Source organism: Rhinolophus sinicus, chromosome 12, assembly GCF_057876585.1.
Source record: "Rhinolophus sinicus isolate RSI-liver-muscle chromosome 12, RSI-T2T, whole genome shotgun sequence".
NCBI lineage: Eukaryota > Metazoa > Chordata > Mammalia > Chiroptera > Rhinolophidae > Rhinolophus > Rhinolophus sinicus.
Genome location: NC_142512.1, coordinates 27,143,963 through 27,168,089, shown reverse-complemented (window position 1 = coordinate 27,168,089; position 24,127 = coordinate 27,143,963). Strand labels below are relative to the sequence as shown.

At 45.1% G+C, this 24,127-nt stretch overlaps 2 protein-coding genes across 6 annotated transcripts in view; one reads left to right on the top strand and one right to left on the bottom strand.

Moving 5' to 3' along the window:
- MYO19 (myosin XIX) overlaps nucleotides 1-16,424 on the bottom strand; it is a 31,796-nt gene extending 15,372 nt beyond the window's left edge. The window contains exons 1-11 of the mRNA XM_074320932.2: nucleotides 16,256-16,424; nucleotides 15,417-15,554; nucleotides 14,082-14,233; nucleotides 10,900-11,038; nucleotides 10,414-10,562; nucleotides 8,764-8,877; nucleotides 3,125-3,257; nucleotides 2,412-2,481; nucleotides 1,787-1,889; nucleotides 1,067-1,163; nucleotides 851-927 (exon numbers count right to left, since the gene is read on the bottom strand). Of these exons, the coding sequence (XP_074177033.1) occupies nucleotides 851-927; nucleotides 1,067-1,163; nucleotides 1,787-1,889; nucleotides 2,412-2,481; nucleotides 3,125-3,257; nucleotides 8,764-8,877; nucleotides 10,414-10,562; nucleotides 10,900-11,038; nucleotides 14,082-14,093 (894 nt within the window). The 5' untranslated portion in view covers nucleotides 14,094-14,233; nucleotides 15,417-15,554; nucleotides 16,256-16,424. The remainder of the gene's footprint in view (nucleotides 1-850; nucleotides 928-1,066; nucleotides 1,164-1,786; nucleotides 1,890-2,411; nucleotides 2,482-3,124; nucleotides 3,258-8,763; nucleotides 8,878-10,413; nucleotides 10,563-10,899; nucleotides 11,039-14,081; nucleotides 14,234-15,416; nucleotides 15,555-16,255) is intronic.
- PIGW (phosphatidylinositol glycan anchor biosynthesis class W) lies at nucleotides 15,590-20,070 on the top strand. 5 transcript variants are annotated; one of them, XM_074320937.2, is made up of 3 exons: nucleotides 16,503-16,619; nucleotides 17,260-17,348; nucleotides 18,085-20,070. In XM_074320937.2, exons 2-3 carry the CDS (start codon nucleotides 17,346-17,348, stop codon nucleotides 19,606-19,608), a joined length of 1,527 nt encoding a protein of 508 aa, XP_074177038.2. In that variant the 5' UTR covers nucleotides 16,503-16,619; nucleotides 17,260-17,345; the 3' UTR covers nucleotides 19,609-20,070. The 5 variants fall into 5 exon arrangements, with proteins under 5 accessions (XP_074177040.2, XP_019588059.3, XP_074177038.2 ...); XM_074320939.2 differs by lacking the exons at nucleotides 16,503-16,619; nucleotides 17,260-17,348 and adding an exon at nucleotides 15,590-15,716; XM_019732500.3 differs by lacking the exon at nucleotides 17,260-17,348 and having other exon boundaries at nucleotides 16,477-16,619.
- The last annotated feature ends 4,057 nt before the right edge of the window (nucleotides 20,071-24,127 follow it).

The following is a 24,127-nucleotide window of genomic DNA, read 5'->3' as shown; positions in this document are numbered from 1 at the left end:
AGAAGAGGGTTGTGTCACCGCCAAGCCGCACTCCTGTCCAGACGCCTAGTGCTGCCCACTTGTGCCGTCCGTCTGGCCAAGCGCTTGCCTGCTGGTGCCCATACTGGCCATGATCCCCTCCCTGCCTGAGCAGCTTCCAGCTGGAGGTGGAGGTCACTTTCCACTGCACTGCCATCTTCCTGCAGGGGCTTCCCTGTCTCTGCTGCCAGCCTATCCCTATTTACGGGTGGGGAGGTGACGGGGCAGGGAGTAGTCAGCCCCGTCAGCAAAGACAGATGGGAGAAGGGAGGCCACTACTGGGGCTGCGAGGGGCCCAGATGACCTGGGTCAGCTGTGTCCTGAGAGGAGGGGAAAGAAGGTGGGAGGTCGGAATTGCTGTATGGTACAAACTCTATCTGTATCACTTAGGCGGTCTGACCTTGGGCAGGTCACTTTACCTCTAGTTTTCTCAAGTGTAAAATGGAAATAATCTCCAAACAGGACTATTGAGAAAAACCAAGTAAGCTAAGAGGTGTAAACTTGATTTTGCTTGATAATGCTGCAACTTGTGGCAGCATTATTCCTCTGTTCTGATGAGTGCAGCACTAGCTGACGAGGCACCTTGCCCTCTGAGCTCTGTCAGTCACTGCTCTATGCTCTGTACGCCAGCACTCTGTGCTCCCTGCTCTGGCACCCTGACGTCCCGGGTCTGGCTCAGCAGCAGAGAGGGGTGGCCGACCCTTTGGAGTCTGCACAGTGGGGCCCACAGTCTTAGGTTCTCAGAAAAAGACCTACAAGTTCAGAGAAGGGCCCTACGAAAAGGGCTGCCTGTCACCTCTGCCTAAGACAAGTGCACAGCTTTTCTCCTGACCTTAAAGATGTTGTTCTGGGTGGGGGCATTGATGCCCAAATGAAGCATGGCCTCTCTGGTCACCTCGAAACAATCCTCTGAAAAGGAATGCAAGTCACTGCCCAGTGTTAGGACCATAGGTCAGCAGGGGCAGTGAGGGGTGAGGGAGGCAGGCCCTGGGCAGAGGGTGGGGGGTGCTGCTGGGGTAGCCCAGGGTGCTGGGTAAGGTCCCCCTACCTTCCAAGGTCCTCTCTGGGTTGGGCAGCCAGGAGAAGGCGGCTCCCTCCGGGAGGTGCCACTGGAGCCTCTCATCTGCGTTGGCTCCTTTGCAGATCTGTGAGGGGGGGACAGGTGGCTGAACTGGGGGTGCAAGGGAAGCCCAGGCCTGCATAAGCCTGGCGTTGGGATGAGGCGTGAGAAATGGCAGTGGCATCACAGGCTGACAGGTTCCTGTAACCAGGCAGGCACGAGGTCAAAAGCAGCTCAAAAGCAGCGGTGCACAGCTCTGGGTGTCTCCAGCCTGATGTAAAGCTCCCCACTGAGGAGGCCGGTGGTCTGGTGAGGAAAGCACAACTGCTGTCTGGGGTACCCCCAGGCCCAATCTGAGAGCAGGGAGACATACTATCCATGCATGGGGGACCCCCCAGTCTGATGGAAGGAGCACAGCTCTGGGGAAGTCTTCATTCTGTTGGAGGAGACAGTTGGCATCCGAAGGAGAGCCCTCAGTAACTTCTGGGCTGATAGAAGACGTAAAACACATGCCCAGGCCAAAACCATCCCAGGAGCCAAGGTCCAGGGTGAGGCAGTGTGGCTCCAAGTTTGCAGGAATAAGTGGGAGCATCACTGAAGGCCAGGTGAAGACGCAGGCATGAGGCATGGGTTGGGGCAGGAGAGTTTGGAGGTACTGCCCATCTCCGCCCAGCATCTGAGCAGCTGTGGGCCCCACCTGGCACAGACCTGGTAGAAGATGTGGAAGTTCCTCTCACTGGAGGCCTGGTAGGCCACTCGAGTTTTCTCTAGGAGGTAGGTCTGGACTGCAGCTCCAGTCATCTGCTGGGTCCTGGGTACAAGCAGGCCAGAGCCCATTCACTCCATAGGCATTTATTAGGCACTTACTGTGTGCCAGACTGCAACCTTGCACCTCCCCACCCCCCGCAAGCTCTTTCACTCAGCCAGTGGGGGTCATGAGGTCTAGGTCCTTGGGTGGTCTGGTCTTTCCCCTGCAACCAGCTCAGGTGGGCAGGGCTGAGGCCTCTGTACCTCATTTTGTCCCATCCCAAGGCAGAAGCAGAAGCCCTGGCTTCAAGGTTAGGGGTGTGGCCCAGAGAGGTGGCTGTTTAACTAGAAGTCCCTAAGCAAGGGTAGAAGCCAGGAGGAATGCACACTGCCGCAGAGTCCCTAAGGCTGGAGTAGCCATGGTTCTCTAGAGGTCACCCTCAGGGGTCACTGGTCCTGGTGAATCCCACTACAGGCATGCCAGGACAGGGCTCTGCCCACAGGGGGCACCCAGGCTGGAGACCGCCTCAGCCATGTGCAAACTCCCTGTCCTCCCATCAGCAGGGTGGCAGGCAGCAGCGATTACCTGTTCAGCTGGAGCTGGATGAACTTTCCAAAGCGACTGCTGTTGTTATTCCTCAGGGTGCACGCGTTCCCTACAGATCACACCTGTTTATACCACTCCCCTATGTTCACAGTCCTCAGAGGGCAAGGTGGCTGCAGGTCTGCTGGGGCCGTCTATCCTCAAGTCACCTAAAGGCCCCTTTGTTAGTTTCCATGTCCCAGGGGACAGGACTAGGGAAAGGGCACTCAGGCTTCCGAAAGTGTGATTCAGGCGAGTTAGAACTTCCTGGCAATACACTGAAATGAGCAAGCCTGGGCAGTCAGGGACTGCCTTCTATGAATGGGAAGGGTCAAAAACAAGCTGTCACTGCCGAGTTAGGCAGTAAGGCACAACATCTGGAGTCTCAACATGGACACTAATTGTTGTACATCCCTAGCCAAGTCCCTTTCTTCTCCGAGCCATCAGGAAAGTGTACAGAAGGCCAGGATTTGGATTAGGTCCCTTCCAGCACCACTGTGAAATCTGCCCAGGCTAGAGGGAGGGGATGACCGAGTGATGGTCCCGCTACTGCAAAGAGGCTAAGGGTACCTGGGAGGAGGTTGCGGGTCCAAGGCAGTGAAGAATACTCTCATCTGCCAGCCCCCAAAGACAGAGTCTCACTGCTCCTTCCCTTAAAAGGTGACAAATCCCAGAGGAAAGGGACTGAGGTACTGTGCAGAGGACATCGAGCTCACCGAAAGCTTCCATGACAGGGTTGGAGTTCAAGATTCGTTGCTCGATCCTCTCTGCAATCTTGTGGCTCTCCCAGGATGTGGGCGAGGCAGCCACCACAGCGTAGAACTTCATCAGGCAGCGGGACGTCCATGTCTGTGGCAGAAACAGCCCTGTGGGAGCTGTGTCCAAATTCCCTCCCACTTCTGAGCCTGCCTGAGGGAACAGTGTCCGCTAGCAAGTCCCTCTTCTCCGCCATGCTTCTCCGTGGTGCTGACCAAATGGATGAGTGCTGAATTCAACTGTGTCCTTGGGTGAGGCATTTCCTCCCTCTGTGAAATGCGGGTGCTCACCTCTGCTTCTCCTAGCTCCAGAGGATATATTTAAGAAACAAGGGGGGCTGGGGCAGAGAAGGGACAGTAGACGTGACCTGAGCAGGCTACTCAGTGTCTGAGGGCTCACAGCTAATGTGGATTACTCTGAGCTAAGGAGACTGTATATTTTCTTACCAATCCTATAGGTGCAGGGGCAATTATACCTGTTTTCAAAATGATGAAACTGAGCCATAGGAAAATTTTAAGTTTTATTGAAGATCTTATACCTAGTAAATTATAGGTCTCTGATTTATACCCAGGGAATCTAAAATTTTTACTGTATTTTTTTTAAACAGCTGAAATGAGATACATTTTCATTTTAATTTCCAATTATTTGTTGCTAGGACATAGAAATACAGTTGATTTTTAAAATATATTAACTGTATCTTTCACCTTGCTAAACTCTCTATAAATCACTACAACTTTTTTGTAAGTTCTTTTCTTTTTTTACAGTGAAAAATTTTCATATTTAGAATTAGCCAGCTGGACTAGATGATCCCCTTTTGTTGGCAACAGCCAAAGCATCATAGTCAGGAGCCAGTGGAACATACGCCTTCTTCTGTCTATCAGGCCTGACCAGGGTGCTGACCTTGGCCGCGTCAATGTCATGGAGCTTCTTCACAGCCTGTTTGCTCTGGTGCTTGTTGGCCTTGACATCCACAGTGAACACACGTGTATTGTTGTCTTCTACCTTCTTCATGGCCGACTCCGTAGTTAGGGGGAATGTGATGATGGCAAAGTGGTCAAGCACGTTTCTCCTGGGGGCGCCCTCTGAGGGCATGTGGGCGGCTTTCAGAGCCGCAGTGTCTTGGGCCTTCGGAAGGTGGGCAACGTGCAGATCTGCTTTTATGTTGTGGCTGTGGACACCTTTCAGCACTGCTTTCTTTGCCTCCAAAGCCTTTGCTCTGGCTTCAGGTTTGGGGCTGGGGCAGGGTCTTCCTTCTTTGCTTCTGGCACAATCTTCGTTAAAACATTGTAAATTCTTTAGGTCTATGAGGTGGCAGATGGTTTCTCTCTGCTACTTTCTCAAAGAATTGTGTAGAATTATTAACATTACTTCCTTAAATACTTGGAAGAATTCACAAGTGAAGCCACTGGGCCTGGAGCTTTCTTTGTGGAAAGTTTTTAAGCTATGACTTCAATTTTTTTCATAAATACAGACTATTCAAGTTATATATTCTTTCTTGTGTGAGCTTCAGTAGTTTGTGCATTTCAAAATATCTCTCCATTTCATCTAAATTGTAGAATTTGTTGGAATAAAGTTGTTCATAATAATTTTTTATCAATCTTTCGGATCTTTACGGACTGGTACTATGATGTCTATTTTATTTCTAACATTGGTAATTTGTATATTTTTCTTTAAATTTGACTAGAGGGTTATTGATTTTATCAATCTTTTCAAAACATAGTCTTTGATTTCATTTATTTTCTTTATTATTTTTTTTGTCTTCTATTTTATTGATTTTTCACTTTATTTCCTCCGTCTGCTTATTTTGGGTTTACTTTATTCTTCTCTCCCGCCCCTAGTTTCTTAAGGTAGAAGCTCAGATCATTGATTTGAGTTATTTATTCTTTTCTAATATAAACATTTAATGCTTCAAATTTCCCTCTGGGCATTGCTTTTCTTTAAAGCACAAATTTTGATATGTTGTGCTTCCATTTTCATTCAGTTCAAATGATTTTCTAATTATCCCTTGTGATTTCATCTTTGACCCCATAGGACATTTAGAAGGATATTGTTGAATTGAATTTGGGATTTTCCAGGTACCTTTGTTATTTATTTCTAGTTCCATTCTGCTCGGGGTAGAGAATATAGATTGTATGATTTTATTCTTTTCAAATTGAGATTTGTTTTGTGGCTCGGAATATGCTCTATACTGGTAAATACTCCATGAAAAGAATGCTCAAATCTCAAACTGTAATTTTGATATCATTTATTTCTCCTTTCAATTTTATCAGTTTTTACTTCATGTATTTTGAAACCATTATTAGGTATATACGCATTTAGTATTATTTTCTCTTCTTGATGAATTCACCAATTTATCAATATGAAATGTCTTGTCTTATCCTTAGTAGCATTCCTTGTTCTAAAACCTACTTTGTTCTATATTAATATAACTACTTCAGTTTTCCTTTGATTAGTGTTGGAATGGAATATCTTTTCCCATTCTTTTACTTTGAATCTATGTCTTTATGATTATATTGGGTTTCTTAAAAATATCATATAATTTAAAAAAATCCAATCTGACATTCTTTGCCTTTTAATTGGAGTGTTTAGTCCATTTACATTTAATCTAATAATTACTATGGTTGGGTTTAATCTACCACCTTATTTTTGATTTGTTCTATGTGATCTTTGTTACTTTTTTCTTTCATTGCTTATTGTTGAATTTATTACTTTTATGATTCCATTGTATCTCCACAATAAACTTACTATTTTGGTCTTAGAGTGAACTATCTTTTAAATAGACAAAAAATAAGATTTTGTATCTCCACTGCTCTTTTATTCCTTTGTATCAATCCAAATATTCACCTGGTTTCATATTCCTTTGGCCTAAAGAACTTCCTTTAATATTTCTTATAGTAGAGATCTGCTGGTAACAAATTCCATCAACTTTTATGTGTCTGAAAAAGTCTTTATTTCACTTTCATTTTTGAAAGTTAGTTTTGCTGGTAATAGATAGATATTTTCTTTCAGCATTTTAAAGATGTCACTATTATCTTTGGGCTTGCAGTTTTTGACAAGATGCCGATTGTCATTGTTATCTTTGTTTCTCTTTAGGTAATGTGTATTTTCCTGGCTTTCTTTAAGGTTTTTTTCCTTCTGTTTGGTTTGCAGCAATTTGACTATAATGTGTCTACGTGTGTTTTCTTCCTTTCATCCTGTTTAGTGTTTCCTGAAATTCTAGGATCTGTGCTTGCCGTCATTTGTTAATTTTGTAAGATAGTACTTCTGACTCGCATTGTCTCTTTCTCCTAGGACAGCAATTACACGTACGGTAAACCATTTGATACCATATGCAGCTCTTGGATGTACTTCTTTGTTTTTCAATTTGGATTATTTCTACTGACCTACAGTCAAGTTCACTGATATATTCTTCTGCATGTCTAGACTGATAAGCATGAAGGAAATGTTTATCATGTTTTAAATTTTTATCATTTTCATTTAACTCTTTGTAGTTTTCTATCTCTCTGATAAAGAGATTGGAAAAGTCTTTTATGGAGACACTGACAAACTCAAGAGAAAAATTATAAACATTCATGGTCCCACACATTTAGAAAGCTACCTATAGTGAGGCCTCTGGTCCATAAATAGTTGCTTAATGCCTTATTAAGTATGAACAGAAATTCAAGGATCATTAACTATTTGATAAACTTCTTTTGCATGCAATTTTTTTTACATTCATGACAAGTATAACCACAAGTGGAGGAAAAGGAACGAGAAGGAAACAGAGTAATGCAAGGAGGAGCAGAAGACAAGTAAAAATCATGAAATATCCTCAAAGATAAGAGAATATATTGAATCTATGAAATAAGAACAATATGCTGGGAAGTGGGGGCACAAATAATAGAGAATAAGAAAGAATTCTTAGAATTAAAATTGTTAGTAAAAATTCAAAAGAATTGAAAGGTATTTTTAAAATGGCAAAAAAAAAGAAAAAAAAAAAAAAAGAATTGAAAGGTAGAGAATATCTCCCAGAAGATAGAACAAATTGCTAAGAGATGGCAGAATAGCTGAGAAAATTAAGAATATTAGACAATTAATCAAACTTCCTACTAGGAGCTCCAGAAAGAGAAAACAGAACGGAGTAAATTATTAAATTATTAGATATAATTAAAAAAAACCATTTCCCCAAACAAAAGCATGAGTTTCCAAGTTAAAGAGACCCACACATAGGTTCAAAACTGAAAAATAAAAAACTAACAATATAAGCATGTCATTTAGAAATAGAATGCAAACATTCAAATAAACTGCTAAAAGATGTGAAAGTAGCCAGAGAGGGAACAGGGTTGAGAGATACGGGGCAGGATTGCTGTTTTTCTTTGTAAGCCTTGTAGTATTGCTCGATTTTTCATATATGTAACAATGCTGTTATTTGTTAAAAACATATTTTAAAGACATACTACCAGGCCCAGCTCACAACCACAGTGGTTGCTTCATAATGGGTTACTGAGTTCTGGTTGCATGGGTCTTGAGCAGGTCTAGCCTCCGCTCCCCAGAGCAACTGTGGGAGACAATGGGCTTCGTCCAGGAGCTGGGCATCTGCCATTGCACCTTGATCTAGCTCTCGAAGCTCCCCTCTTCACCCCGTCCAAGCCCTCATCTCTGCAGCTTACTGTCTTCATCTGGTTCCTTGTCTGTCTTTCCCAGTGTAGTCAGAGTCCCCTGAAAGCTGGATGTAGCATTTTTCATCTCTGTTCCTCCCCCTGCCATTCCTCAGTGACTAGCCCAGGGCCTAGAACCAGGCAGGTACTCAGTGCTCAGCAATTCTCTCATAGGTGAGTGTAGGCAGAGGGGGGTAATGGTCTACAGACTCCCTTGCGAAGGTAAAAATTTTGTGGAAAGGGCAGGGTGGCTGGGTGAGGCTTGGAAAAAACGTGGTGAGACCTGGGCCAGTAGCCTCCTCTGACCAGCTTTGCAAAATCTCATCCATCCTTGTGCAACACTTGGTCTCACCTGCTGTGGTTCTGCCACCCAGGGAGCCACATGACCACACCAGGAGCTTCTGGCCCAAAGCACGACCCTTGCCAGCATGGGCAACACAGAGGGGACAGGTGGGTTACTCTAATAAACCCTTTCCCACAAGTAACCCAGCTCCCTTTAGAGTAGTATTGCTGTGTGCCAAGCCCGTGTGCACTGGTTCATTGAACTCTCATAGAAGTCCAATGGGTTGGTTCTCCCCTCCTTGCTGTTTTACAGGTTAAAGAGCTGAGGTTTGCTGAAGCTGAGTATCTTTCTGATTGTTCTTAACCACTAGGCTGGAATCCCCAATAGCTGACTTTTGTTTCCAATGGAATCAGTGCTGGGAGAGACCTCTGATGAGAAAATGAAGGTTTGGGGAGCAAAGTATCTCACCCAGAGTTACATGAGGGCTGGTGGAAGAGCCTGGACTGGAATCTGTCTCTTGACTTCCTTTCCAGCTTGCCCACCACTGCACACCGACTCCCTACTGGAGCCAGCCCGGGAATGACCAGGTAGTAAATGACTCCATGATGAAAGACAGCCCTGCCTCTCTGCCCAGCCAGCCAGTCACGAAGTTGACAGGATGGGAAAGGGGCCCTCCTACCTTTCCAGCACCGCTCTCTCCACTCACAACGATAGACTGGTTGACTGGCTCGACCAGGCTCTGGACATTCCTGTAGGTCTGTTCACCCACCCCGAAGATGTGGGGCTTCAGTTTCTGAAACATCAAGGGGTGAAAGGTCACCTGAGGGAATGCCTGTCTTCAAGGAGTGGTTGGTCCAATGCTGGCTGGGAGGGGAAGGCAGCCAATAGCAGTGCCGGGAGGCTTCCTCTAGAAAAATTTCCTGGATGTAACAAGATTAGGGCCAACTGTGGGACCCCCACAGTGCCTTTACCCACTGATCTCTCAGTCTGGAAGCAGTGCTGGCCTTGAACACTTTATCCTCCCATCTTATCTTAGCTGAATAGTCTTATTCTGCTCTTTATTATTTTACGTTATTGTACTTTGCAGTTTGCAAAGAACTTTCTTTCAAGTTACTGCCTAAAAAGTATCTGCATTAGTTGGATAGCTAATCCTATTTTATAGACAAGACATCTGAGGTTCAGAGGGGTTAAATAACCTTGCCAAGGCCACTCAGCAAGAAAGTGCAACCATGTGATTTCAATCCCAACACTACTGTTCTTTCCATCACCAAATATTAGTTGTGCTCAATATGCTGGGCATGAAGCTAGGCACTAGGGAAACAGAGAGGACCGTGACATGGTTCCTGCCTTTGGGGAGGCAGACAGTCAGTGGGATACGGGCTCTCAGGACAACATTCACATGGTCTCCACGTGGACATTAAAACATGCGTGAGTTTCTGGAGCACCAGGCCATCTGCACAGTGCCGAGCCAGCCTGGCACTGCCCACCCAGCAGTGATCACTCACCTACCCACAGCTTCCTGAAGGGAGAAGTTCTGGATGCTGTCAGAGCTGTCCCTCTTTCCACCTGCTCATGCTTCCAGTTACCTCTCACCTAGACTGTTACAAGGCCTCCAGCTGCTCTCCCTGTCCCGTCTCATCTTCCAGAACACAACACCCCCACTTCCAGAGTATCCCCACAGTGGGCTCTGTTCAGTCCCAGCTCCACGCCTGGTGAAGAAGCTTTGTAGACGCTCTCTGCCTGCCGTGGTGCTCCTGAGCCTTCACCACCAGCCTCAGCTCTCTCTTCCGGCCTCATCGGCCTCGTACTGCCTTTCTCCCAACGGCGTCTTCCCACCAGCAAGTCTGATTTTGCCTCTCCCTGAACACACCATGTACTTTAATACCAACCGGTCTATTTCCTGCCCACACCGCCCCCCCCCCCCCAATTTATTTCTCTCAGTAGAGAGGAACATGAGCTCCATTTTCTTGGGCGATCCTTATTACATGTAATTTTATTCTTTTCCAACAAAATGTTTTTTTTAAATACACAAATACACCTTTTAAATCCTTTCCTATTAATAAATTCACAAATAAGGAAAAAAAATACTTTGTCCTCTGTCCCTATTTTAGGTTCCAAAGTCAGTTAAACAATTACTGATTTATTTATCTCCCATTTTGCATCCCTGTCATCTGTTCAAAATTCCTTGAGCTCCTGGTGGGCACGACTGTGGCACCAGCTTTTAAATGACTGCACGGCTGGCGAATAGATGGATAAAGACAGGGAAGCTGCAAGGAGGCCTAGGGGAAGGCAGGAGAGCCCTGGGGCCCAGGAAGTGGCTGAGTCTTACCTGGGGCTGCGGAGCAGCATGGTACTCTCTCATCAGCTCTGGCGAGTAGAGCTGAGGGACAGGCTTGAAGGGGTTCAGAGCCACCAGGGTGCAGCCAGCGTTGGTGTAGAATGTGTCTGCCATGTACCGGGCCTGCAAACACCTCAGGACTGAGGCAGAGGTGCCTTTAGCAAATTCTGGCACAAATGTAGACACAGCACACATAGACATCCGCCTAACATTGCTCCCCCTGCAATTAGCCAAGAGCCATTACGTCCCAGCAGCTCCCCGATGAATAGGTACAAGATCTAATTAAGATGAGCACCAAATCTGGAGCAAAATCTGTGCTGGGGAGCCCCGGTGCAGCTGCCAGGCAGGGCTGGAGCAGCTCACCTGGCTCCAGGTCAGGAGTCCTGCCTTGGTCTGGCCAGGGGAAGCTGTGCTGAATACCCACACAGCACTCCACCCTCTTGGAGACGGCACTCTTGAAGAGAGAGAGGCGCATACCTGTCTCCAGCGTCACAGGATTCACCTTGGTGAGGTCATCCAGCAAGTGCAGTGGGGCCTCCTGGCCTAGGAACTCCTGCAGGTCTTCTCTGAGGGGTTTCCTGCCATGGGCATCAGGGTTTGAACTGTGGCCATTCACCTGGGAGGGAATAACAGAGCCAGAAAGCTGGGACTCAGTCAGCTGGCAGCTGTGTAGGGGTGGAGGCCTGTACAGTAGAAAGAGAACAGGCCTCCAGTATCATAGTCTGGGTGGGTTCAAATTTCAGTTCTGCCACTTACTAGACCTGTGAGCCTGGGTAAGGTACTTAACCTCTCTGAGCCACGGTTTATTTGTGAATAAAGGAAAAGAAAACCAGTTCACAGGGCTTTTGGGAAGACATATACAAAGCACAGTCCATGACCGGCACACAATATGTACTCAATAAATCAATAAATGCTATCCCCTTCTATGCTATGAGTTTCAGCTTCCAGGCTGGCCAGCTGCTAGTCTTACTGGGCCTGGCAGGGGCAGTGGGCCCCAGAGTGGGGGGCTGCTATAAGAGTTATCACAAAGGAAAAGAACCATAGTTGGGCCTTTTTTGAAAGAAACTATTCAACTCGAGATGAAAAAGTAGTCCCATGCCTTCATCACCTGCTTCTTGGGGCTAAATTTAGGCTGGCTAATTACAGTTAGTTTCCTCTGCCCTGGGTCTACTTGAGAGGAAGCCTGGCTCAGAAGTCAGATGAGGTCAAGAATGGCACCAAGGGGAAACTTCTCCCTTGCCCGTGCTGGATGCCAACGCTTTCCACGTTTCCTCCCCACATTTCTCCTGTTGTCTCCCTGGGGGCTGTAGGGAAGTTGGGGTGGGGAGTAGAAGACAGTAACCTGGCTGAAATCTGCTTTTGGAGGAAGGGATCTGTGATATAACATGTGGGTTTCCAATGAGACTAGTGAACCCTACAAGTTAAAACAACTCAAGCCATAGAGCAAGTGTCATCTGAGAGGCCCAGTAACAAGTTTCTTTCCAAAGATGTTGCCTTTTTTCTGAACTTGAGCCCACCATAATGCAAAAGGCAGGCTCTCGGCCTCTAGAATAAGTGCTGAGGTCAGAGCATAGCTGGAGCCACACAAATCCCTCTGCTTTGGGGTGTCAGGGAATCACTTACAAACCCGGCCATAATTGATGAACAACTCTGATCCAACCAGAGAGGCAGCTGAGTATTATGGTCAAGAGCCTGGACTTGAAAGCTAGTTTGCCTGGGTTTGAATCCTGATTCCACCACTTACTAGTTGTATAATCTTATGTAAGCTTCTAAATCATTTGGTCTCAATTTTCCTCATCTGTAAAATGGAAATGGTGGTAGCACCTCATAAGATACTAATAAGCACATAAAGCATTTTAAAAAGGCCCCCAGCATATGCCCCCAAAAGTTAGTTATTATTCTTTTAAAAACATCTGTTTATGTATTTATTTATTTTAATTATTTAAGTGTGTTTTTCAGGACCTATCAGCTCCAAGTCAAGTAGCTGTTTCAATCAAGTTGTGGAGGGCACAGCTTGCAGTCGCCCATGTGGGGATTGAACCGGCAATCTTGTTGTTAAGAGCACCGTGCTCTAACCAACTGAGCTAACCAGCCGCCCCAAAGCAGCTGTTTTAATTAGGCAATATATATCAAGGGCCTTAAAACTACCTATGTTTGTTCCTTAAGCCTGCAATTCTGCTTCTAGAAAATGGTCCTATGTAAAGGCCATAAGAATGTTCAGTGTATACAGAGCCATTTATACTTACAAAAAATTGAAAATCCAAATTTCCAAACAATAGATAGCTTATAGTGCATCCTTACAATGGAATAAAACAGGTTACAAAAAGTATGATACCTTTAAAAATACGTATTTAGATAAGAAAAATCTAGGATATTCTCTAAAATGTTGGTTATCTCTGCATAGTACAATTATGGGTAATTTTAGTGTTCTTTTTGCTTATCTATGTTTTCTACATTGCTTGTAATAAATGTGACCTTGAATAAGTCACTTAACATCTCTGAACCTCATATCCAAAATGGTGACATAATAGCATTGTATGTATAATACTGCATCTCTCTCGAGGACTAAACAGAATTATATGTGTAAAATGCCTACTACATAGCAAGAGCTCCACATAGAGTAGATGCTATGGTTATGAACGTTACTGCTTTTTAAATAAGAAACAACAAGTAAAAAACGAACAATAAAAAGTCAAAGCAGACATTTATCTTCCCTGCTTCTCTCTAGCCCTCAAGCCTGTTTCATGAGCCAAAAGGCTGGAAGAAGGTCAAGCTGCAGTGTCACCATGGTTCCCTTGAGGTTGGCTGGCCTCACACTCAGTCATCCTGCTGAATCTCAGGCACTTACCTGCCTAGGACTCCACTAGACCATGCGCTCCTTGAGAATAGGTATTATCTTAAACATCTGCCTCAGCCCCGTGCCTGGCAACACTTAGTAAATAAAAGCTCAGCAATTATCTATTGGCATTCTCTCCGGACCAAGGGCTGCGTGTGAAGGATGACATGGGTATGAGATAAGGCTGCACAGTGAGGGGTGATTTGGAATCCTGCAGGTCTGGGGCCCCAGTAGCCTTTACAGAGAGGCAAAGATCTGGAGTAAGGGCAGGTTTCATGTCCCAATAGCAACCCCCAAGCACCCTATCATCCATTCATCGGAATCCTTCTATTCTTCTACATAGGTCATCTTCTCCCATGTTTTTGCAGAAGCTGACCTCTTTTTCTGGACTGCTTATTTTCCTTCTTCATTTGGCTAATTCCTATTTATTTTTTAGGGCTCAGCTTCAAGGAACACCTCCTTTTGGAAGCCCCAGGTTTCCACTGTGCCTTAAAAATTCAGGATGGTAGGAACAGTTCTCAGGACTTCCTCAGTGGTTCAGGCTTGTGAGGTCACCAAAGTGTCCTCAGGATTCCCTTACCCATCCCAGGGAAAAGAGCTAAAAAAACCACAACAGGAGAGAATCAAATCAGGTATCAGGAAGAACGTCCTGACAACAAGTGAAAGGCACTGGAATAACTATCTGAAGAGAGAAAGAAGAAAGATCTTTAAGGGGTCTTTCCCCTTGTTCCAGGTCAGGGCAGTGAAACTTCATTCAGAAGCGAAAGAAGGGAAGGTGCCTCAGGTGCTTTAGGACCTGGGTTACCTAAGGGTGAGGTTTTACCTGCTGGAGCATCCTGCTTCAGGGTGGTCAGCCAGGGTTCTGGGTCACAGGCACGAGGAGTGCTATCCACCTGGTCTTGGGGGCACAGGCTGGGGCATCGGTCCAGCAAAGGGCTCAGTTCTGGAGGAATCTGAGACAAGTCACTCCAGAGCCTGTGGCATGGCAGAGAAGACAAGGGCCAAAACAGGTGAGGGCGTCAAGCAGGAGGAACCAAAATGAGAAGCAGAGTAAGCCTGGGCAGAGAGGGAGAGTCTTTCCTGTCCCCTGCCAGTTGGGGAACAGGGGAAACTTTTACGAGAGGTTCTGGAGGCTCCCTGGGCTCCTCCAGGGCTAGTTTTATAGTGGGGTTTTTGGTGGGGCTACAAATCTTCTGGGTCACTGTGACAGAAAGGATGAAGACACTGGAAGACAGAAGCCTCGTGCTCTCTCCTCTCCACTAGACAGAAATGTCCTATTTTAGTATAGCCAGTGGTTGGTGGGGAGGGAGGCTGGAGTCAACTCGAGGTTCCAGGAAAGCTGTCGTGCGGGAGGGACATCACAGCTCAGTCATTCACTGGGAAGTCACATCACCTTCCTGGCCCACTTTCATTCCTCATCTGGAAAATGGAGATAATCTAACTCACAAGGAGTGGCTGTGAAGGTCAATCAGGTCACGGATTGAAAGCACCCCACAAACTACAAATCTGAATATTCACTCAGAGGAGAATATTATTAGTACAACAAACAATATTCGGGGAGCACTAATCAGGTAAAACTCTCCACTGTCAAATTTAAGAAGGTGAGGATTTCAGAGGAGGGGAATCTGTCTGAAGAGAGGGGGTGCTATGAGGCTGGACCTAGGCCAATCTCTGAAAAACTGTTAAGTGACCCTCAGACTCAGAATTTCCCAGGCCTCACGCTGTCCCAGCAAAGAGGGATGAGAATGAGGTGTCTGTAATGGATTAATCCTGGTGGAGACTTTCTTGAGGCTCTGAATACATCTAGCCTTTGAAAGAACTCAGGGAGAGGCACCTCTAGGGATACCGGACAATGGATATTTCAGGCAGAGAAGGGCATAGGACAGTGTTGAACACATTCACCCTGGACACTGACTGTATCCTGTCCAAGGGACAGTCATGCAGAGGGCTCTGGAGACTTAAGGAGAACAAAACTCCCTCAACTGGAAGCTCATCTTAGAGAGGACCAGAGCAGGAGCATGATAAATGGGGTTAGGATCCAAAGCCCATATCCCCTCAGATGCAGATCACCAGAGCTCACTTTATTTTCTTTTTTGCAAAACGGAATACTAATATCCAGACCTCACAATGCAGAGTTCAGGATCAAATGGGCTAGTACCTGTGAGAGCGCTCTGTAAATGTTGGTTATTACATGCAACGTCAGCTCCCAGCCAGAGTCAAGTCAGATTAGAGCGGTTTTCTCCAGTCCTCCCACCTCTTGCTTCCAGTCGGCTTCGCGGTTACCAGCCAAGAAGTTCTGGAAAGGGTGTGACCAGTGTGGGCAGGAGGGAGACGGTAATGAACAGATGAAACACCAAGTCAAGACAAGCAGCAACCTGATCACCAGCTCCTCCTCCTCCCCAGCCTCAGGTTCTTTCTCGGCTCAGTGGACAGTGGGAGGGCAGAAGAGAAGAGCCGGGTAAGGGTCCTGAGAGCCCAGCAGGCCCCGCCCCGAGGTTCCCAGAGGGAAACGGGGACTCCCGGTCCTGACGAGGCGCCAGCCGGGCCAAGGGCTGGGATGCCGCCCCTGAAGCACCTGGCACAGGGAGAGTGTGTCCTTCCCGGGAAGGTGGACGTGACCCCAGCCAAGGGCACGGCTGCCCTGACGTCTCCGGGGCCAGCCGCCCCCTTCCCGGTCCCTAGGTAGGGCTAGGAGAGGAGCAGGAGCGGGGACCCAACCTGCCAGCTGGGATCTGCCAGCCGGGACCCCCACCACGAGCCTCCAGCAAGGTGGAGAGGTGGAGGATGACTAGGAAAGGTCCTTGTTCTGAGCAAGGACCAGGAGCTGGGCTATCTCCTCCTGGAATACGAGAGGGTCAAAAAGGAAAGGGAAAAGGCGCTTTGGAAAGGGAAGGGGAAGATGCCCCTTTCTTCCTCAGCGCTCCGGGGGCAAACCGGCCCCTCCTGCCCCTTCTGAGCCGCAAAGGGCTTCAGACCGGGGCTGGGGGTGGCACTCACCGGTCTCACGGCCTGAGATGCCCAGCGTGCAGACCCGCCCGGCCCGACTGGAGAAGAGGACAGACTGGGTGAGGCGGCGGGAAGAGCCCAGGGAGGGAAGAGGAGGGGCGCGAGCGAGCCAAGGAGAGAAAACCCAAGCTGCGGGCTCACACCCGGCCGCTGCAGCTCTGGCTAAGTGGTCGGGAGCCGGTCGGCTCCTCCCCGGGGGCGGGGCGCGCACAGGCGGCGCGGGGCGCACGTGGCCCGCCGCGGACGCCGGGATCCGGAGTTGGGGGCTTGACACGGGACAAAATGTTTCGTGAGCCTGGGATCAGATGGGGGTGAAAGGGAGTCCTCCGGTGTTCTGGCGGGAGAAGCACGGCAGGTAGGGTTTCCTGGACCTCCGGAAACCTCTCTGGGCTATGGGGTCTTTCTCGGGACGCCGTGGCTGAGTGTTGCGCCGGGCCCTCGGACCCCACCACAATGACAGGCCGCGCCCTGGGGTCTGAGCCGTGGTGAGGCGCGTGGCGCGTGCTTTTTCTGCTCCGGGCTCCTCTGACGGGCCGTTCTGCGGCCAGTACGGGAGAGGACTTGGGACGGGCTAGCCATGATAGAGAAGGCGTGGGGAGCCGGCGGGACGTGGGAAACCAGCACCACCCTGGGCCAGGGGCGCGGAGAGTCGGCCGGCCCGGAAGCGCAGGCCGCCCCGTGTCGGCCGGAAGCACGACTAGGGAGGCGGAAGCTGCTGCTCCCGCGCTGTGCCGCGGCCGCGGTGGGAACCCGGCGGCCCAGCCAACGTGTACGGCCCTCTGCCAGCGGGCGCCGGGACTGGCTGGAGCGCTGCAGGTATAAGGACCCGGCGCGGCCGTGGGAAAGGACTCATTTAAAGGCCAGCCGATTCTGATCGGTTTGTTATCGTGAGGTATTGTTGCTGGGCCCAGACAGGCCATCATGTATGCATTCATCTGTTCAATATGTTTTTCGTTTGGCCAACAAATGTGTTTTTCCTGTGTGCCACTTTTCAGACATTGATATGTGACAGAGAGGCGTTTTATATCCTTTTAAAACAACACTAGCAGTATGTGCTATACGCTCCACCCCGCTCCCATCCATGGTTGGTATGCTTTCTGCCTACCTACACCTAACAATGAAATTTGGCTGTCTGTAAATGTAAGGGGAAGCCTGGGGTACAGGAGATTACTGGAAGACCCAAATTTTGTACTAGAGGCAGTAGATGCAGAGAGGCTGAACAGAAATCGAGGCCTCCAGCTCCAATGTGTACTTCATCCGACATGTACTTAAATAACTTTTCTGTTCTTGTCCCTCTCCCCCCCTCTTAGATTTGACTTAAGTCATTAAGTTATCTGTATTCAATTTTCATTACATAATCTTAACATATACTGTGTTCTCTAATAGGAAATTCTGTTTGACTGTGATTCCGTTCTCAGGGTTTATATCCCAAATGCACTTTCTTTGTGAGTCTGCCTTATACTGAAAATAGCTAAAGCTTTTTAACCAATAATTTCATACGATTAGTGTTACATTCTTATGTATTAGTATTAGGCATCTTTCCACAATCCTTGGAATGGGGATCACAAGTCCTAGGTTCTGCTCTGAAACCTAAGAATAAGAGTAACATCAAGTCAGATATATATATATGTGTGTGTGTGTATATACATACATATATATATATATATATATATATATATATATATATATATATACACACATACTAATATGTGTGTGTGTGTGTATATATATATATATATATATATATATATATATATATATACTAATTCCACAAGAATGTTGCTTTCCACAAATCTATTCCTTTGCTCTTGTTATCACAGGAAGAAGAAAAAATGTCGCAAAAGCAGATGAAGGAAGCTTTTGTCAGTAACCACAATGGAACCAGCGTGCTGGAAATTACCCAGGGCTTGTGCTTACCTGCGCTCTGTATCCTGTGCAGAGGGCTGCTGATTGTTCTCTCACAGCACTTGTGTTTTTCTTCACATACCTGGAGATCTCGATTCTTTATTGACTTTGTTTTCCTAATAGTTCCCCTGGTGACCACTTTGACCATTTTGTCTTCATTTGTCTTACTTGAGCACCTCGCTGTAATTATCTTTGGGGCAGGGCTATTCTATCAAATATACTGCAGGAGAACTTGCTTTGCCAGAATGCCTGTCCAAAAAATCCTTGAAAAATTCTTAAAAACCAGTGTAGAATCAGAACACATTCCAGCCATCTCCTGTTTCCGTGTAATTAACAGCGCATTTACTGCTGTTGCCATTTTGGCTGTGGACTTCCCACTTTTCCCCAGAAGATATGCCAAAACCGAGCTCTATGGGACAGGAGCAATGGATTTTGGAGTAGGAGGCTTTGTTTTTGGGGCTGCAATGGTTTGTCCAGAGATTAGGAGAAAATGTATGGAAGGGTCCAGATTTTACTATCTTACAAAGTCATTATTCTCTGTTTGGCCATTAGTCTTCCTAGGAATAGGACGATTAGTCATTATAAAATCCATAGGCTATCAAGAACATTTAACTGAGTATGGAGTTCACTGGAACTTTTTTTTTACCTTAGTAGTTGTGAAATTGATAACATCACTGCTTTTGATTTTTTTCCCCCTAAATAAATCCTGGATTGTGGCCGTGAGCATTACTGTCTTATACCAGCTAGCCCTTGACTTTACCCCACTGAAAAGGTTGATTTTGTATGGCACCGATGGCAGTGGCACAAGGATTGGTTTATTAAATGCCAACCGAGAAGGAATATTCTCTACCTTGGGTTATGTGGCAATACACATGGCTGGTGTGCAGACAGGATCATATGTGCTTAAAAAAAGATCACATATCGAAGACTGGATAAAAGTAGCATATTGTATTCTTCTGACAGCTGTTAGCCTCTTTATATCTCTTTATGTGGTTCAGGTAAATGTAGAAGTAGTATCTCGAAGAATGGCCAATTTAGCCTTTTGTATTTGGATAGTTGCTTCTAGCCTGATCCTTCTTAGCAATTTATTACTGGGTGATATAATTTTGAGTTTTGCCAAGTTTCTAATTCAAGGGGCTGTAGTACCATGTTCTTGGAAACTGATCCAGTCGCCTGCTACAAATAAAAAGCATTCAGAATCTGTAGTTTCTGAAGCTGAAAGAAAGGAACCCAGTCTTTGTCTAATCACAGCTATGAACAGAAATCAGTTGATTTTTTTCTTGCTGTCAAATGTAACAACTGGCCTGATCAACCTGTTGGTAGATACATTGCACAGCAGTACCTTGTGGGCCTTATTTGTGCTCAATCTCTATATGTTTACCAACTGTTTAATTATATATATGCTACACTTGCAAGATAAGACTGTAAAATTTTGGTGATCAATAGGGGTAGGATGTATCTGTGTTTGAGCAATATTAATGAGGAAGAATATTAAATGTGAAGAAAATGGGCTTTTGGCAATCCAGTGTTAACTATATTTTATTATAAAATTAAGTTTCAATCCTTCTCTATAAGTGTAGTGATGCTTAATATTTTAATGTATCTCAACACTATGTAAAACCAGTGGAGAAGAAACAAAGTCCCTGACTTGCTAGAAATTCTATTTATTAAATTTCAGTATTTTAAAGATACTTGTGTTTATAGTTGGGACACTGGAAGATTGGAGCATGGGAAGGAAGGTTTTTACTTTCCATCTTATACCATTCTGTATTTTTTATTGTATGTATTTTAATATTTACATGAAAACATCTCTGTGAATTGTGGAATTGTCAACACTTCTTCACTGCTCAATTTTAATTTTTATAAAAACCTAAATATGAGAAAGCAACTGTTTAAATTTATGGCATGTGGTCTAACTGATCTGCTGAGTATCCTCCTTTTAACTGCTCCTTCATCCTTTTCGAGGTCATAAATATCAGTGAGTTTATGTCTCAACAGTTAGACACTGAATCATAACTTAAAAGGACAAAAAATGTTTTTCCACCTCCAATTATGACAGTCATATAAGAGAAAGCTAATGAAATAGTATTCATAAAAACAAGAATTAGTAAAAAAGACCATTCTGACTTAATTCTCCTTTACAGAAGAGAGAAAGAGACCATTCAACAAAGATTTATTGAGCTCCAATGTACCAGGCACAGGTGCCAGAGAAACAACAGAAAATAAGACGAAGTCCCTGCCTTAAGGGGATTACATTTTAACTTGTGAACATTTTTTTCCCTTTAAAAAAATGTTAGCGGGGAAAATGTTTTTTTCTTTTTTTCAATTTTATTGGGGAATATTGGGGGACAGTGCGTTTCTCCAGGGCCCATCAGCTCCAAGTAGTTGTCCTTCAATCTAATTGTGGAGGGCGCAGCTCAACTCCCAAGTCCAGTCACCGTTTTTCAGTCTTTAGTTGCAGGGGGTGCAGCCCACCATCCCATGCGGGAATTGAACTGGCAACCTTGTTGAGAGCTTGCACTCTAACCAACTGAGCCATCCAGCCCCCCAAAAATGTCTGTTTTTGACAGTGTAACCGCACATGAACTTTATTTCTCTAGCATGCATTCTGCTTTCACCCAACCTAACTTTGTTTAGCAAGATAGAACTATAACTCACTTGCATTCTTTCCCCCAGATGCTTCTATCTGTACATATACTGTATGTCTGCTCCTTTTAACCATTAAGCCCTTAGGACATTAGATCTGGGTCAGAGTCAAACTCCAGAGTAAAGCTTCAGGTCTATCATCCATGACCAAGATACAATAACCAAACCTCAAACTAGAATAAAATTTTAGTCAAACAAAGATAACACCTTGGCCTTAGTTATGTTTCAGCTCCAGAATTCATGAAAGCAGAACGGCCCCACAGACTACACCCCTGGGAACTGGACCGAACAATGCTATGGCTGACACCAGGACCTGAAGCCCATGATCAATTGCTCCCTGCCTTAGCCCCGACCAATCAGTAGAGCCCGTGACCCCAACTCCCATTGTAACCATGATTCATGATTTTTCCCTTACATGAGTGTAACCTAACTGCTAGGGGCCATCAGGAAGCCAGGTTGTTGAAAGCATGAGCTCACTTGTGTCTCTGGGTTTGGCACCAACTTCTTAAACCTTTACTTTCTTTGCTGCAAATGCCTGCTCCAGTCTTTTTTGGCTCGGATGCACACAGGCAAGTGGACCCTTTGAGTCTATGGTAACAACAGATAAAACAGAACTTCCCACTGTCTGCCCAATTTACTGACTTGGACAACTGTGGTAATTTAAATACAGTAACAGCTGTTGATTTTATTACCACATAAAACAAGGTGGTTAATATAGTGAAAATTCTGATTAACTCACCTTTTCAACTATCAATATTTGAGGATAGAAGAGAAAAGGAAAAAGGAATACTGTGTTTCCCCGAAAATAAGACCGGGTCTTTTATTAATTTTTGCTCCAAAAGACACATTAGGACTTAATGTTTAGGGGATGTCATCCTGAAAAATCATGCGAGGGCTTATTTTCCAGTTAGATCTTATTTTTGGGGAAACAGTATAATCTGATCTAAGACTTATCCAATCTATGACCTTCAGAAAGTGAGTCATTTCCATGACTTTAATTTTACACAATTATAAACTGGGGATACCTACCACATATGTGTCAATAGCTTTTGTGTTTAGAAGATGACAACCTGGGGGCGGCGGTTAGCTCAGTTGGTTAGCGCGTGATGCTCAGAACAAGGTTGCCGGTTCGATCCCCATATGGGCCACTGTGAGCTGCGCCCTCCACAACTAGATTGAAACAACTACTTGACTTGGAGCTGATGGGTCCTGGAAAAACACTTAAAATGAAGTTTAGAAGATGACGACCAGTTTTATTTTTATTGAATATCAATGTCCAATGTTGTATAAAGCATACAAAAACATTTTACTCCCTAGGAGTTTATGTATAGTTTATGAAGATAAATAAGGAATAAATCAGTACTCTTCATTTTTTTAAATGGCTTAGAGAATACTCACATATCATTTATGCTTCATTTTTGGAGTTGGCTGTCATACATTGGGGACCTAAGAAGAATGGCATTTTGCTGATAATTTATCACACCTCCAACTGTTCTTTGTTAGGTACCAGCGAAGTGTCCTCCGTGGTTGATTGCTTTCTCTCTCCTGGCCTTTGAAATCCTTCGACCTTGCCCTTTACAATGCCAATACTGAAAATTTAAAATAGGCAACAACCGGCTTTTTTTATGTAGTAATCATTTTGTCAATTAGAGGTTAAGTTCTCTAAAGGCAGATACTTCGTCATTTGCTGCACTATTAATAATAGCTGAAGATAGACTAATAGTGAAAATAAACAAGTGCCTTCTTTGCAACTAAGAAGATATAGTTAAAACTTCTAGAAATTGTTTTGCAATGAAATAATTTTCTAAGCATTTTCCCTCAATATGATCTTTTGATTTTATATTTGTAGTACCAAAGAGCAACTTATCTAGCAAATTATCCACATTTTTAGCCTTTATAAGTATGATTACCTATAGTATGTGAAACATTGTCCAAAGATACCAAACAGTGTGCCTCAGTGAACCTAAAAGACAAATCAAAATCAGGTAAAGTAATCTCAAATGGAGAGAGATTGTATGCTTTCCTCATTTTATTATGTTTTTATATTGGGTTTTATCATTTTACTATGTTTTATATCTGACTTCTTAGATTTAAATCTCCAGGATGAATGCTTTTCTTTGCTAGTACCTAGTGTGTACTCAGTAATAAGTTATCAAAATTAGCACTTATATATTGAGCTTGTCATTTTCAATGTCCTTTACTAAACATAATCCAAGGAAAGTTTGATATAAAGTATGTACATTAATTGATATAGTCTTTATAGGAGCACCTCAGGATCTTAAAAGCCACAATATTCTTTTTTCCTTAGGAGTGTTTTTACATAAAACACAAAATTCTCTAAAAATGTCCAAATTTTGGCTATGCAGTCTAACCTGTCAGAAGTTACACGCACATCCTAGATGTCTACTGGATTTAAGCTAAGAATCACACTGTTCTCTCCTAACATGGCCAAAAGACACACTTAATGGATAATTACACCTTTGGGACTGAACTATGGTTCTTCCAGTTTATTATGTCACCTACCCTAATAGTGACCACATAATGTCATAAGTCAACATGGCTAAGGATGCACTATAGAGTTTTGTTGATGAGAATCTCTAAGACTTCATGTGATGACCAAAATACTTTTTAAAGGTCAGTATCACAGCTCTAGCCTATTCTATCAGGAAACACAGATCTGTCATCAGGATTAGTTGCTAAGAGCAGCAAATGGATCTATCCTTAAAATCGTCAAGACTTTCCCTAGGCAAAAATGCTTCCCAACAACTATTTTGGCTTTACAAACAGGCCTTCAAAGCCTTCAAGGTAGGAACTGAGTACATGGTGGCACGCAGAGTGTAGATGAACTGTCTTTACAGCAGCTCCGCTTCTCAGAAGGTGAGAGGGAAGGGCCTTTGGCCAGTACCAGGACTTTGCACAAGGGACTCGGTGTCCTGAGTCCCAAAGTTAATATTAACCCAGCCCAAGGAGTTTCTCTGACCGGGACGCATACGCAAGCCACTCTCCACATAGTCTTCTATTTGCCTCTAAGTGTAACAACCACAACAAAAAACTTTCAGCAACTCAGTATCGTCGACCTCCTGGGCGGGATCTCAACGCAGTCTCAGTTTGGGAAGCGGTAATGCGGGTGGCTCCTGGTTAATAATGGTGTCAGGGAAAGCGGCGTCAAGTACCTGGAAACCAAGGCCCCTGTTTATCTCTTACAAATTCCGCAGATGCTCGTCTCCCCTTTCCTTCCGAAAGTTCCAGCTCCTCCTCACCCAGATTCTCACTGGGTCTCGACCCTCGGGTGGGCCCTGAGTCAGCTCCACT